The 14,993-nt window shown below is 47.4% G+C and overlaps 1 protein-coding gene across 5 annotated transcripts in view; it reads left to right on the top strand.

Moving 5' to 3' along the window:
- LOC144668087 (1-phosphatidylinositol 4,5-bisphosphate phosphodiesterase delta-3-like) overlaps positions 1–14,993 on the top strand; it is an 82,496-nt gene that overhangs the window by 65,499 nt on the left and 2,004 nt on the right. For all 5 annotated transcript variants that reach the window (XM_078529858.1, XM_078529861.1, XM_078529862.1 and 2 more), the window contains 3 exons: positions 6,518–6,696; positions 12,360–12,495; positions 13,044–13,193. In XM_078529858.1, coding sequence (XP_078385984.1) covers positions 6,518–6,696; positions 12,360–12,495; positions 13,044–13,193 — 465 coding nt within the window. The remainder of the gene's footprint in view (positions 1–6,517; positions 6,697–12,359; positions 12,496–13,043; positions 13,194–14,993) is intronic.

Genomic DNA, 14,993 nt, shown 5'->3' with positions numbered 1-14,993 from the left:
CTTGAACTGCTGCAGTCCATGTGATGTAGGTACACCAACAGTGCTGTTAGGAAGGGAGTTCTAGGATTTTCACCCAGCAACAGTGAAGGAACAGCGATATATTTCCAAGTCAGGATGATGAGTGACTTGGAGGGGAACTTGCAGGTGCTGGTGTTCCCCCATCTACCTGCTGCCCTTGTCCTTCTTGGTGGTAGTGGTCGTGGGTTTGGAAGGTGCTGTCTAAGGAGCCTTGGTGAGTTGCTACAGTGCATCTTGTAGATGGTACACACTGCTGCTACTGTGCGGTATGTGGTGGAGGGAGCGAATGTTTAAGGTGGTGTCTATCATTATCATCCTCACAGTTCACATTACTTATTCTGTCATCCACAAATTTTGAAGTTGTGGCCTCTACACCCAAACCTAGGCCATTAATATATATCAAGAAAGGCAGTGGTCTGAGTGCCAAACAGTGGCAAATGCCACCTTCCTCCAACCTGAAAAACAACCATTCACCAGTCCTCTGCTTCCTGTGAATTAGTCAGCTTCATATCCATGATGCCACTGTCCCTTTTATTCTACAGGCTTTTCAGAAAAGTTGAAGCCTTTTCTGCGACGCTTTATCAAACCCTTTTTGGAAGTTTGTAAGTCCGTGTACACCACATCAACTGCTTTACTCTCGTCAACTCTCTCTGTTATCGCATCCAAAAAAATCAAATCAGTTGAAACAAAAACAGAAAATGCTGGAAAAGCTCAGCAGGTCTAGTAGTACCTGTGGAGAGAGAAACAGAGTTAACGTTTTGAGTCCAAATGACCCTTCTTCAGAGATAAAGAGAAGCACATTTCTACTTTTCTACTTCTCGTCACATTTCCACTTCTCTTTAGCTCTGAAGAAGGGTCATATGGACTCGAAACGTTAACTCTGTTTCTCTCTCCACAGGTGCTGCTAGACCTGCTGGACTTTTCTAGCATTTTCTGTTTTTGTTTCAGATTTCCAGCTTCTGCAGTATTTTGCTCTTATCAAATTAGTTGGACCTGGTTTGCCTTTAACAAATCCATTCCTTAATTAATCCACATTTAATTAATCCACACTTCCCCAAGTGACTCTCAATCTTTCTCCAGATTATTATTTCAAAAACTATCTTTACCAATGTTTTATCCCATCAAGTGTCTCAACCACTTCCTCTTTCAATATGAGTTTGGTAGCATCTTCTTCCCTGATAAGACAGATACAATGTGTTCATTTAATAACTCAACTGTGCCCCCATTTTGGCCTCCAAATGGCTCCACCCTTCCACTTACTACCCTTTTACTATTTATATGCCAATAGAAGACCCTTTGTTAGCTACCAGCCTCTTCTCATACTCTCTCTCTTTGCCTCTTTCATTTCCTTATTTACTTTCCCTTAGAACCAGGCTGAATATATAACATTCAAACTTGTATTATCAACCTGACATCTGTCATACACCCACATTTTCTGTTTCATCCTACTCTCTATCTCATCATCCAGGGAATTCTGGCTTTGTTAGCCCAATCTTTCTCCTTGTGGGAGTATATCTTAACCAAACCATCTCCTCTTTAATGGCAGCCTATTGTTCCATTACTTTTCTTGTCAATTTTTAATTCCAATTTACATGGGATAGGTTTATCCTCACACTCCTGAAATCGACCCTCCTCCAATTAGGTAAATATCTTTTTTTTATTCTGGATCGTTCCATGTCCTTTTCCATGCCTAACCTAAAATTATTGATACTTTTGATCGCTGTTCTCTAAATATTCACCTACTGACACTTAACCCACTTAACCCACCTCATTCCACAGAATCAGATCCAGAAATACCTCCTCATTGGGCTGAAAGACTGATCTAGAAAATTCTCCTGAACACTTCAGAAATTCATTTCCCCCCCTCTGCCTTTTACACTATTACTATCCCAGTCTATATTAGGATCACTAAAGTTCTCCATTAGCACAGCTCAGCCTTCTCACTTCTCTGTAATTTCTCTGAAAATTTACTCCTCTATATGTTTCCCACAATCAAACAGATTCTGACATTGTCCTCTCTATAACATCCTCTCTCTCCACTGTAAAATTCTCCTTAATCAATACTGCTACCTCTCCCCCTTTCTTTTCTTCCCTACCTTTCCTGAACACCTGTACCCAGGAATATTTTGTATCCACTCCTGCCCTTTTCCAGGCCAGGTCTCCAATTACCATACAACATCATATTCCTATGTGACTATTTGTGCCTGTAGCTCGCCAACCTTATTTACCTCGCTTCACAGCTCATGCTTTGCCAACCAACTGTAGACTTTGTTACATTCCTTCTCAATCTGACCCCACCTAATACCTTATTATTTCTTGTTCTAATACTATCTGCTTTTCCCAATCCCTTGCGCACCTTGTTTCTCCTTTCTAATGTTACACCCTAGTTCCCATCCACCTGTCAAGCTTGTTTTAAACCTCCTCACAAGGACATTTATCCCGGTTTTGTTGAGGTGCAATCTGTACGGCCTGTATAGGTCTCACCTCTCCCACAGCTGGTCCCAATATCCCAGGAATCCAAACCCTTCCCCTGCACCATCTCTCCAGCCACACATTCATCTGCTTTATCCTCCTATTCTATACTCACCAGCACATGGCACCAGGGAGATTACTACCTTTAGGGTCTTGCCTTCTAATCTCCTTCCTAACTCCCTAACATTTACTGCTCTGAGATTCAGAGGGATCTGGGTGTCCTAGTGCATGAATCATAAAAGGTTAGTATGCAGGTACAGCAAGTAATTAGGAAAGCTAATAGAATGTTATCTTTTATTGTGAAGGGAATTGATTACAAAAGTAGGAAGATTATGCTTCAGTTATACAGGGCACTGGTGACACCACATCTGGAGTATTTTGTAGCGTACTGGTCTTCTTATTTAAAGAAAGATGTAAATGCATAAGAAGCAGTTCAGAGAAGGTTTACTAGACTAATACCAGGAATGGGCAGGTTGTCATATGAGGAAAGGCTGAACAGGTTGGGCTTGTATCTACTAGAATTTAGAAGTGTAAGAGGCGACTTCATTGAAACCTTTAAGATCCTCAGGGGAGTTGACAGGGTGGATGTGGAGAGGATGTTTCCTCTTGTGGGAGAATCTAGAATTAGGGGTCACTATTTAAAAATAAGGGGTTGCTCATTTAAGACAGAAATGAGGAGAATGTCTTTTCTCTCAGAGGGTTGTGAGTCTTTGGAGCTCATTTCCTGAAAAGATGGGAGAAGCAGAGTCTTTGAATATTTTTAAGGCAGAGCTAGATAGATCCTTGATTAACACAGGGGTGAGGCAGGAATATGGAGTTAAGGTTATATTCAGATCAGCCATGATATTATTGAATGGCGGAGCAGGCTCGAGGCGCTGAGTGGCCTCATCCTGCTCCAAATTTGTATGTATGTACGTACCTGCAGGACTTCATCACCCCCCTTTCTCCCTATGTCATTGATACTGATGTGGGCCATGATCTCTGGCTGATCACCCTCCCTGCCTCAGTATTCTGTAGCCGCTCAGTGATATCCTTGACCCTGGTACCAGGGAGGTAACATACCACCTTGGAATCACATCTGCAGCCACAGAAACCCCTGTCTATTTCCCTAACCTTTAGAATTCCCTATCCCTATCAATTTCCAATCTTCCTCCTGCCACCTGTACAGTTGAGCCAGTTGTGGTGCCATGGACTTGGCTCTGACTGCATTTGGCAGAGGAATCAGCACTTTCATCAGTCTTGAGAATGAAATACTGGTTTGAGAGTGAGATCCACACTAGGGACTCCTGCATTGTCTACCTGGTCTTTCTTGACTCCATGAAAGTCACCCAGTCTCTCTCTGCCTACACAGGCTTAAGCTATGGGATGGTCACCTCTAAAAATGTGCTATCTACGTAGCACTCAGCCTCACAGATGCACTGCAGTGATACCAGCTGCTGCTCAAGCTTTGAAAGCTGGGGCTAGAGCTCCTTCAGCTGATTCCACCTCTTGCGCATGTGGTTGTCCAGTGCAAGAAAAACATCCTGGAATTCCTGCATGGAGCAGGATGTGCATCCCACAGGACTAAGTGTCTTGGGCTACAGCAAAATATAGACGGGATGGTCGAATGGGCAGATAATTGGCAGATGGAATTTAACCCTGAAAAGCGTGAGGTGATACACTTTGGAAGGAGTAATTTGACAAGGAAGTATTCAATGAATGGCATGACACTAGGAAGTTCTGAGGAACAAAGGGACCTTGGCGTGTGTGTCCATAGATCTCTGAAGGCGGGCATGTTAGTGGGGTGGTGAAAAAGGCATATGGGACACTTGCTTTTATCAATCGAGGCATAGATTACAAAAGTAGGGAGGTCATGTTGGAGTTGTATAGAACCTTAGTGAGGCCACAGCTGGAGTACTGTGTGCAGTTCTGGTCGCCACATTATAGGAAGGATGTGATTGCACTGGAGGGGGTGCAGAGGAGATTCACCAGGATGTTGCCTGGGATGAAACATTTAAGTTATGAAGAGAGGTTGGATAGACTTGGGTTGTTTTTGTTGGAGCAGAGAAGACTGAGGGGAAACCTGATCGAGGTGCACAAGATTATGAGGGGCATGGAGAGGGTGGATAGGGAGCAGCTGTTCCCCTTAGTTGAAGGGTCAGTCACGAGGGGACATAAGTTCAAGGTGAGGGGCAGGAGGTTTAGGGGGGATGTGAGGAAAACTTTTTTTACCCAGAGGGTGGTGATGGTCTGGAATGCGCTGCCTGGGAGGGTGGTGGAGGCGGGTTGCCTCACATCCTTTAAAAAGTACCTGGATGAGCACTTGGCACGTCATAACATTCAAGCCTATGGACCAAGTGCTGGTAAATGGGATTAGGTAGGTAGGTCAGGTGTTTCTCACGTGTCGGTGCAGACACGATGAGCCGAAGGGCCTCTTCTGCTCTGTGATTCTATTTATTAGATTATTAACTAAGTCAAATAAATAACCTTAAAACTTAAAAAAAAAGCTGGCCAGTTACTCACCAATCAATGTTCTCCCAGGGGTTGTTGTTTTGTATTGCCCCAATGCTCCTGCTCCTTTACCCCCAGATTCTCTGACTCAATTCAGCTTATTTTTAGTTTAAGCTAAACTCTTGATCTAGTTGAATTTATAGGTAGGTTAACTTAAATGTTTACCTCTAAATTTTACCTCACCATCTCTCCTTGTGCATTTGTGATTGATTTCGTCTCTTGTCATTCACCCTTGATTATTCTCTTGATTAATAAAAATTATTGCTCAATTAATTATTTTATTTTTTATAGATTTATTAGTTTATCTATTTTATTCATTTCAGAAGTAATAGTCAGTTACAGATCCTTAGCTATGAATTTTACACAACTTCCTAGTTTAAAGAGTAAAAATGAAACTGCAGTACTCGCCAGCCAATTACTTACACGCTGACCTCTGATGTCCCTCATTTTTTTTTGTTGAATTTGAACTACAGCTCTAGATTATGCTCCCCTGTGCCCCCCGCCCATCCCCGCTCCTCCCCAACACCCCCACCCCCACTTCTCCTGCTCTCCCTGTGGCTCCTCCTGCACTCCCACGGCTCCACACCCCTGTGGCTCGATCCCTCTCACCCCCTTGACCTCCTGCAGGTTCATTCCTAGGCCTTATTTTATCCACAGTCACGCCTCTCATTTTTCCCTAGCATTAGCTGCATTTGGTGAGGCTGAACCCATGACCCCAGCATTTCACAAGCCCTGACTGCTGTTTAATTACCACATGCTAACTGGTTGCACCACTGGAGCTGTAATTGGGGCATTACCCTCAGTGCTTCATTCAAAGAAAACTTGTAGTTGTGGTGATCAGTTCTGCTGCATGGTGAAATAGGAGCTTTACTAATTCTAGTACAGTGTGAAGGAATTCTTCAGGTCTATATGCCTGGTATCACATCCGCACCGAAGTTCATATACAATGTCACTCATTTGTGTGGTAGGTCATACATCCCAATGACTAGCAGATCGTATTAAACAGCACGTACCTTCAGCTGTTCACAATAGGCAGAGTACTAACCGTACTCAACCAACCCGTGCTGGCCAAACTCAAAACAGAATGTCTAATGTTAAATGCAATTCCATGATTGGACAGCACTTGCTGAATGATCCCAAGTGTGCTAACAATTATACTAAAACACCCAATTTAACATTATCAGTCAGGCTCACAATGTAGCTTACTTACGCTTGCTAGAAACTACATATATTCATATCCAGGGACCTGTCCTTTGCAGGCAAAAGTAATATGTCCAGGCATTTACCCTTTTTTGAATTAAACAAAAGCATAGGTTGCTGGTGAATTCTCCATGGCAACACCTCAACCAATCAGAGCTGACTTGCCAACCAATCAGCACTCTTTTCTCATGCAATAGAAATTGTTGCTCCCTTTGAAATTTGGCATTCTTGCATCTGTCCGGATGAGTGCAAGATGAAAAGCTTCAACAAGATGTCTTTTTTCTCAGCAATGCTTAAATTCTGTTCTACCAAGTGACTATATGTTTATTTCTTGCAGTGGCCCTGAATTTCCAGAAGCCCGGAATGGAGATGGATCTAAACAAAGGGAAGTTTCGACAAAATGGCCGCTCGGGATACATCCTGAAACCCAGTTTCATGAGGGACAGGTCCATTCAGTTTGACCCTTCACGGCCAGTCCCAGGATCAGGTCTCAACAGAAAGCAGCTGACCATCAATGTAAGCTTATTTCAATATTAGTTTCCTTAAACCCTGAGCTGTGTGTGTTTGGGACAAGTGAAAATCAGGGATAAAATCCAACTCCAATCAGTTCAGACTGAATGCATGAGATTTCTTCTTGACAGATTATATAGAAAGAATAAGTATTGATTTCTATCCAGAGTGAAGGATCTAATTGTCCCTTGACTCCATCAAATAAGGGACATTTCACTGCCGCACATGATGAGATTAGATCGCTTCACTCCGGTACAACACAATAATTGGGCCATAATTCCAGTGTAGCACAACAAACGGCTCTTCACTCCAGGATAATAATACTCTTTACTCCAGCATAACAACTAACCTAATTTCATTCTAGTATAACAGAACAATGGAACTCTTTGTTCTGGTGTAACAACAAAGGACCCTTCACTCCAGTATAGCACGTTACACTGCCCTACCCTCTCACAGTATTTCTCCTACAGGCAATGCTCCTAGAAAACATTACAACCCCCAACCTCTTTCAGCATTTTGTTGAAACTTGCTCGTCTGGCTGGAGAAAGTCTCCCCCAACCCCCACCCCCACCCTGCCTCATCCCATTTGCAATTCCCTTTTAAAGGGGCCATACCCTAACCTTTAAAGGGGAAGTTTCTTAAAAAGGCCCATACACTTACTCAAGGATTTGGATGCTAATCAGCCTGTAGCTGACATACTGGCCCTCAATCAGGTATCTGGAACAGTAACATACACTGGGCACTGTAGCAAAGTGGCTATGTTACTGAACTGGTAATCCAGAAGCCCAAATAATCTGGAGGCACGGCTTTTGGGTTAATTAAATAAACCTGAAACAAAAAAAAGCTAGTGTCGGTAATGGTGACCATGAAACTACCAGATTGTTGTAAAAACTCATCTGGTTCACTAATATCCTTTAGGGAGGAAATTTGCCATCATTACTCAGCCTGGTCTACATGTGACTCGAGATGCACAGCAGGTGGTTGACTGTGAAAAACCCTCTAAAATGGCCTTGCAAGCCATTCAGTCGGGCCAAACTGCTACGAAAAAGTCTAATGGGAATAAAGCTGATGATACACCACCAACATAAACAGTGGAAATACCTAGCCAAGTCAACTCTGCAAAGTCCTCCTTATTAATATCTGGGGCCTTCTGTTAAAATTGGGAGAGCTATTCCACAGGTTAGTCAAACAACAGCCTGACATAATCATTTTCATTGAGTCATAATAGCCAATGTTCCAGGCTCCTCCATCACCATCCCTACCCATGTCCTCTCTCACCAGCTGGAGGAAGCTCCAAAAATATCTCCATCCTCAATGATGGAGGAGCCCAGCACATCAGTGTAAAAGATAAGGCTGAAGCACTCGCAACAATCTTTAGCCAGAAGTGCCGAGTGGATGATCCATCTCGGCTTTCCCTGGAGGTCCCCAGCATCACAGATGCCAGTCTTCAACCAATTTGATTCTCTCCCCGTGATATCAAGAAATGGCTGAAGACACTGGGCTCTGCAAAGGCCCTGACAACATCCCAATTGTAGTACTGAAGATTTGTGCTATTGAACTAGCCACACCCCTAGCCAAGCTGTTCCAGTACAGCTACAATACTGGCATCTACCCGGCAATGTGAAAAATTGCCCAGGTATGTCCCGCCCATGAAATGCAGGACAAATCCAACCCCACCAATTGTTGCCCCATCATTCTTCTCAATCATCAACAGTGCTATCAAACAGCTCTTACTCAGAAATAACCTGCTCACTGACTCTCAGTTTGGGATCCCCAGAGCCAATCCGCTCATGATTTCATTACAGCTTTGGCCCAAGCATAGACAAAAGAGCTGAATTCCAGAGGTGAAGTGACTGCCCTTGACATAAAGGCAGCATTTGACCAAGTGTGGCATCAAGGAATCCTAGCAAAACTGAAGTCATTGGGGATTGGAGGAGGGGGGGTGGAATTGGTTGGAGTCATACCTAGCACAAAGGAAGATAGTCGTGGTTGTTGGAGGTCAGTCATCTCAGTTCTAGAACATCACTGCAGGAGTTCCTCAGGGTAACGTCCTAGACCCAACCATCTTCAGCTACTTCATCAATGACCTTCCCTCCATCATAAGGTCAGAAGTAGGGATGTTTGCTGATGACTGCACAATGGTTAGTTCCATTTGTAACTCTTAAGATAATGAAGTAGGCCTTCCCACTTGCAACCAGGCCTGGTCAATATTAAGGTTTGGGCTGATAAGTATCAATTAACATTTGCAACGCATAAATATCAGGCAATCTTCAACAAAGATCCTAGCCCCATCTCTTCTTGGCATTCAATGGCATTACCATCGCTGAATCCACCGCTATCAACATCCTGGGGGTTACCATTGACCAGAAACACAATTAGACTAGCCATATAAATACTGTGAATACAAGAGCAGGTCAGAGGTTGGCAGCGGGAGTCAGGAATCAGGCCATTTCCCAACATTCTGATTCTGTCTCCTGAGTGGCTTTGCCCACCCAATTGTATTTTCACTGCAGAGAGTCAGGAGCAGCTAGAGTCTGGGCAGCTGCCTCCTGAAGCAGGACGGATCAGAAACGGAGGTTGGAACATCAGCCAACTTCATTAGATAAGTGTGAGGCCCCCTATGACCCTCACCCTGCCTAATCCCCCTCATTCATGCCTCACCCCCATGACCCCCCCACCCAGTATCCATTATGGGCAGAATCTTGAGCCCTATAATATTGAGCTCTATAATAAGGTAGTATAAGGTCAGAAGTGGGGATGTTCAGCACCATTCATGACTCCTTAGATATTGAAGAAGTCCATGTCAATATGCTGCAAGACCTGAACAACATTCTGCCTTGGGCTGATAAGTGGCAAGTAACATTTGCACCACACAAGTGCCAGGCAATGACCATCTCCAACAAGAGAGAATCTAACCATCGCCCCTTGATGTTCAATGGCATTACCATCACTGAATCCCCCACTATCAACATCCTGGGGCGTTACCGTTGACTAGAAACTGAACTGGGCTAGCCATATAAATACTGTGGCTACAAGAGCAGGTCAGAGGCTGGAACTTCTGCAGAAAATAACTTACCTCCTGACTCCTCCACCATCTACAAGGCACATGTCAGAAATCTGATGGAATACTGTAAACTTGCCTGGATGAGTGCAGCTCCAACAACACTAAATAAGCTCAACACCATCCAGGACAAAGCAGCCCACTTGATTTGCATCCCATTCACTACCTTCAACATCCACTTTCTCCACCACCGATGCACATTGGCAGCAGTGTGTACCATCTACAAGATGCACTGCAGAAACTCATCAAAGCTCCTTAGGCAGCACCTTCCAAACCTGCGACCTCTACCATCTAGAAGGACAAGGGCAGCAGACACATAGGGAGATCACAACCTGGAAGTTCCCTCCAAGCCACTCACCATCCTGACTTGTAAAATATATCGCTGTTCCTTCACTGTCGCTGGGTCAAAATCCTGGAACTCCCTTCCTAACAGCACTGTGGGTGTACCTACACCACATGGACTGCAGTGGTTCAAGAAGACTCACAAGAAATACAATTAGGGACAGGCAAAAACAAATGCTGGCCTAGCCAGCAACACCCACATCCCATGAATAAATAAAGAACAAATTTACAAGTCTTTGAAACGTAGTGGTGGTTTGCTGATCCATCCAGACTTCGTTATGATGATCTTCGCTGGAGGCTGCAGTATGGTTTCAGAATGCTGGTTAGGGTGCTTTGTTTGTGTTGGGTCTTAGCCTGTGTTCTATTCGCAATAGGATTGGTCAGTGTTTCTGGTTGTGGTAATGTTCTGATTTGGCATCTGTTTCATCAAACTGTCAGACCATTTGATATCTTTGCTTCATACGATCTTGGTTCTGGGCATATGCTGACGATTTCTGTTGGATTCCAGGTTCCACCAGTTGGGTGTTGTTCTCGAACTTTTTGTCAATGTTCAGGATGTAAAGAGCTGCAGACTCACTTACACCGGGGGAGTTCCTTATTGTTGCTTCACTTCCACACCAGCTCTTCTGCTGGACGTGGAAGGGTTGATGCTTGTATACGGTGCAGTCAAATCTTCAAAAACCATGCTGCCACCGTGTTACATTCTTCTATTTGACAAAATGTACCAATCACACAACAAGGATTGATGAAACAATAATGTGGGCTCTTTGTTTGAAGAAAAGAGTATAAACAAATAATATTAACTGGGAGGCTAAATATACATGTCTAACTCCTCCTACCATCTGCTGCTGCAGACGGAATGCAAGTCACGGGGCTGCTACATCACATACTCTGTTGAGGTGGTAGTGATTGACAGCAGTTTAAGATATGTATCCTTAAAGGTATATGTATCGCCATATCACAACACATCCTACCCTTGTTGCTGATCCCCACCCCATGAAACACCTCCCAATATTACTTATCTGTGGCCTGGGCCATTCCTCGATCCTGGGCCTCCAGTGGGTGTCTTGCAGCTGCTGCCACCACCTCCCCTATGGTGCTGCTGGGTGAAAGATCTGTTTGGCCCTGATCCCAGGGAAAGGCCCACCACTAGCCTCTGCATTGCCTGATTGGCTCATGGTTCAGCGGGCATTCGCCAAAGGAGGCAACACGGGTCTCTTGCCAACACTGCAGCGAGATCCCCGTCACCTCCACAAGACTCTGTCCTCTGACTTTCCCAGCATTCTCTACTCATTCCTCTCTCTCCAGCCACCTCCTCATCTCCATCTGGATAACCAACATTCTCAGCCACCCCCAGCCTATTGCCCACTCCCGCTCAAGTCTCAGTCACCCTCCGCAAATGGCATCTTTTCCTCCTGTGCACAGAAGCCATTACGAGTTCAGTTCTCTGCTTTCTTTTGTTGCAGGAGAAGTTGAACGCTGTCTTCTCCGCCCCCCACCCCCGCCTTTCCACAGGGCACACATTGGGCACAATTTTGCCCTTGGCGGGCTCGGCTGGGGCAGGCAGGACGGTCGGGAAGTCAACTGCCATCCGCAATCGGCACCGTGCTGCGATTTCATGCTGGTGGGCCAGTTAAGGCCTGTCCAGCATGAAACACAAGCAGCAGCGCTGAGTACTGTCTGTGTGGGGGGGGGAGGAGGACGAATGGGCCTAGCACGAACTTTGCGTGAGTGAGTGCTGCATAATCTCCCCGAGGCCTCAGGGACATGAAGAGCTGTAACAAAAAATAATAAAGAAAATAAAAATGTAATAAAACATGTCCTCTCACGTGACTTTGTCATATGAGCAGGGACTTGTTATTAATTCAATTGCAATATTTTAATTATATTTTTATTTGCTTTTGGAAACCTCATCCCACCCGTGGATGAGGTTTCCAAAAAATGCGAAGGCCAGTGAAAAATTGACCTTAATTGATTATTTAATGGCCTTAACAGGCCTTTTAACTGTTGGTGGGCGCGCTGCCGACTGAACTATTGCGGGACTGCACGTGTACATCGACATGCTCGGCTGACATCAACGCGTGTCATTTCACGCTCGAGCGGGTGGGACGTGCACTTGCCCACCCAGCGAAAATTTCAGCCCATTATCTGTTTCTCCTCTCATTGTCTCCAGTGGAGTGTCTGTCTTTTGCTCTCTTGCCCTCTCTCAGTTCCAATCTCTGGTGAAATGCTCCTTGTGGTTCTCAGACTGGTGTCTCTTTTTCAGATTATTACAGCACAGCAGCTCCCTAAAGTGAATAAGGATAAAAAGAATTCCATTGTGGACCCCCTGGTGCGTGTGGAGGTTTACGGTGTTCCTGATGATAATGCCACGCAAAAGACCAGCCATATTGAAAATAACGGTAAGGTACTGATATGTCTGCAATGCCTGTCCGATGGCAGTTATACTGTCAATGGCGTGTCTGGGGATCTCTATAGTGTTGTGGCTATTACCTATTCCATACTGAAGCCCTGGGTAGCTGACGGGCCATACTCAGTGATTTATGGAAAAATCTTCAAGGAGCTTCCAATGAGTTTCTGTAAGATTATCTCCAGGATTGTATCTGCATGAGCCACACAGACCATCTGCACCCCAGTCCAACCCATGGTCAGCGCTGCCTCAATTAAACATGACTGGAGGGAGAAAGAGACTGTTGCTGTTGGCCATGACACCCCTGGATTTGCCATTAGTTGTGATGAATTGTTAGGTCCAGAGGAGGAAAAATGTGCTGGGAGGGCTCATTTCTGTGCTGCACACACTTGAATTTTCAACCACAAATAGGAGCGTTCCCTTGTAAATCTTCCAGAGTTCCAAGAATTTCCCAGACATTTCAGAATTCTGGTGCACAATTGGTCGCTGAAACTCTACCAGACGGGTTCACAGTTTCTGTGTGTTTTTGTTGGGTTGTAGGATTTAATCCAGTGTGGAATGAAGTGCTGCGGTTTACAATCAGTGTTCCCGAACTCGCTCTCATCCGATTTGTGGTTGAAGATTATGATGCAACCACCAGCAATGACTTCATTGGACAGTTTACACTCCCGTTCACTAGTGTGAAAGAAGGTAATCATCATTTTACCTACGCACCCTGACACTGCCCCGCCCCCTCTGACACTGCCCCGCCCCCTCCAACACAGCCCCGCCCCCTCTGACACAGCCCCGCCCCCTCTGACACAGCCCTTCCCTCTCTGACACAGCCCCTCCCCCTCCGACACAGGCCCTCCCCCTCTGACACTGCCCCTCCCCCTCCGACACTGCCCCACCCCCTCCGACACTGCCCTTCCCCCTCCGACACTGCCCTTCCCCCTCCGACACTGCCCTTCCCCCTCCGACACTGCCCCTCCCCCTCCGACACTGCCCCTCCCCCTCCGACACTGCCCCTCCCCCTCCGACACTGCCCCTCCCCCTCTGACACAGCCCCGCCCCCTCTGACACAGCCCCGCCCCCTCTGACACTGCCCCTCCTCCTCCGACACTGCCCCACCCCCTCCGACACTGCCCCACCCCCTCCGACACTGCCCCACCCCCTCCGACACTGCCCTTCCCCCTCCGACACTGCCCCGCCCCCTCCGACACTGCCCCGCCCCCTCCGACACTGCCCCGCCCCCTCCGACACTGCCCCGCCCCCTCCGACACTGCCCCGCCCCCTCCGACACTGCCCCGCCCCCTCCGACACTGCCCCGCCCCCTCCGACACTGCCCCGCCCCCTCCGACACTGCCCCGCCCCCTCCGACACTGCCCCGCCCCCTCCGACACTGCCCCGCCCCCTCCGACACTGCCCCGCCCCCTCCGACACTGCCCCGCCCCCTCCGACACCGCCCCGCCCCCTCCGACACCGCCCCGCCCCCTCCGACACCGCCCCCCCCCCTCCGACACCGCCCCTCGCCCCTCGGACACCGCCCCTCGCCCCTCGGACACCGCCCCTCGCCCCTCGGACACCGCCCCTCGCCCCTCGGACACCGCCCCTCGCCCCTCGGACACCGCCCCTCGCCCCTCGGACACCGCCCCTCCCCCTCGGACACCGCCCCTCGCCCCTCGGACACCGCCCCTCGCCCCTCGGACACCGCCCCTCGCCCCTCGGACACCGCCCCTCGCCCCTCGGACACCGCCCCTCGCCCCTCGGACACCGCCCCTCGCCCCTCGGACACCGACCCTCGCCCCTCGGACACCGACCCCTCCCCCTCCGACACCGCCCCTCGCCCCTCGGACACCGACCCCTCCCCCTCCGACACCGCCCCTCCCCCTCCGACACCGCCCCTCCCCCCCCGACACTTTGACTATCCCCTCCCTGCCCAGTGAAGAGCAACTTCAGGGAGAAACACTGAAGCTGCCTGACTCCCAGAACAAAACACAACAGCGTACAGCACAGGAACTCTCCCTCCCCCAGTTTGTGTTGTGATCTCTCTTTTCTCTATCTCCCCCGGGTTTGTGTTTTCTCTCTCTCTCTCATGCCCAGGGCTTGCTCTCTCTCCCCCTCTCTCCCCCTCTGTCCCCCATTTATATTTTTCTCTCTCTCTGTCCCTAGATTCTAGTGTACATACACAAACCACGACAGTTAGGGTGCTGTACATACACAAACCACGACAGTTAGGGTGCTGTACATACACAAACCACGACAGTTAGGGTGCTGTACATACACAAACCATGACAGTCAGGGTACCGTATATACACAAACCATGACAGTCGGGGTACTGTATATACACAAACCATGACAGTCGGGGTACTGTATATATGCAAGCCATGCAAACATAGACTATTTCCACTGAGTCACCAGTGACTCCTTGGAGACCAATTGTCCATTCCGGGAGACTTCTGTGGGGAGTTTGGGATCCCTACCCATTGGACGTTGATCAAATTCCACTTG

This window comes from Cetorhinus maximus, chromosome 25 (assembly GCF_964194155.1).
Source record: "Cetorhinus maximus chromosome 25, sCetMax3.hap1.1, whole genome shotgun sequence".
NCBI lineage: Eukaryota > Metazoa > Chordata > Chondrichthyes > Lamniformes > Cetorhinidae > Cetorhinus > Cetorhinus maximus.
Note: the sequence above shows the minus strand (reverse complement) of the source record. Positions and strands in the feature narration are given on the sequence as shown.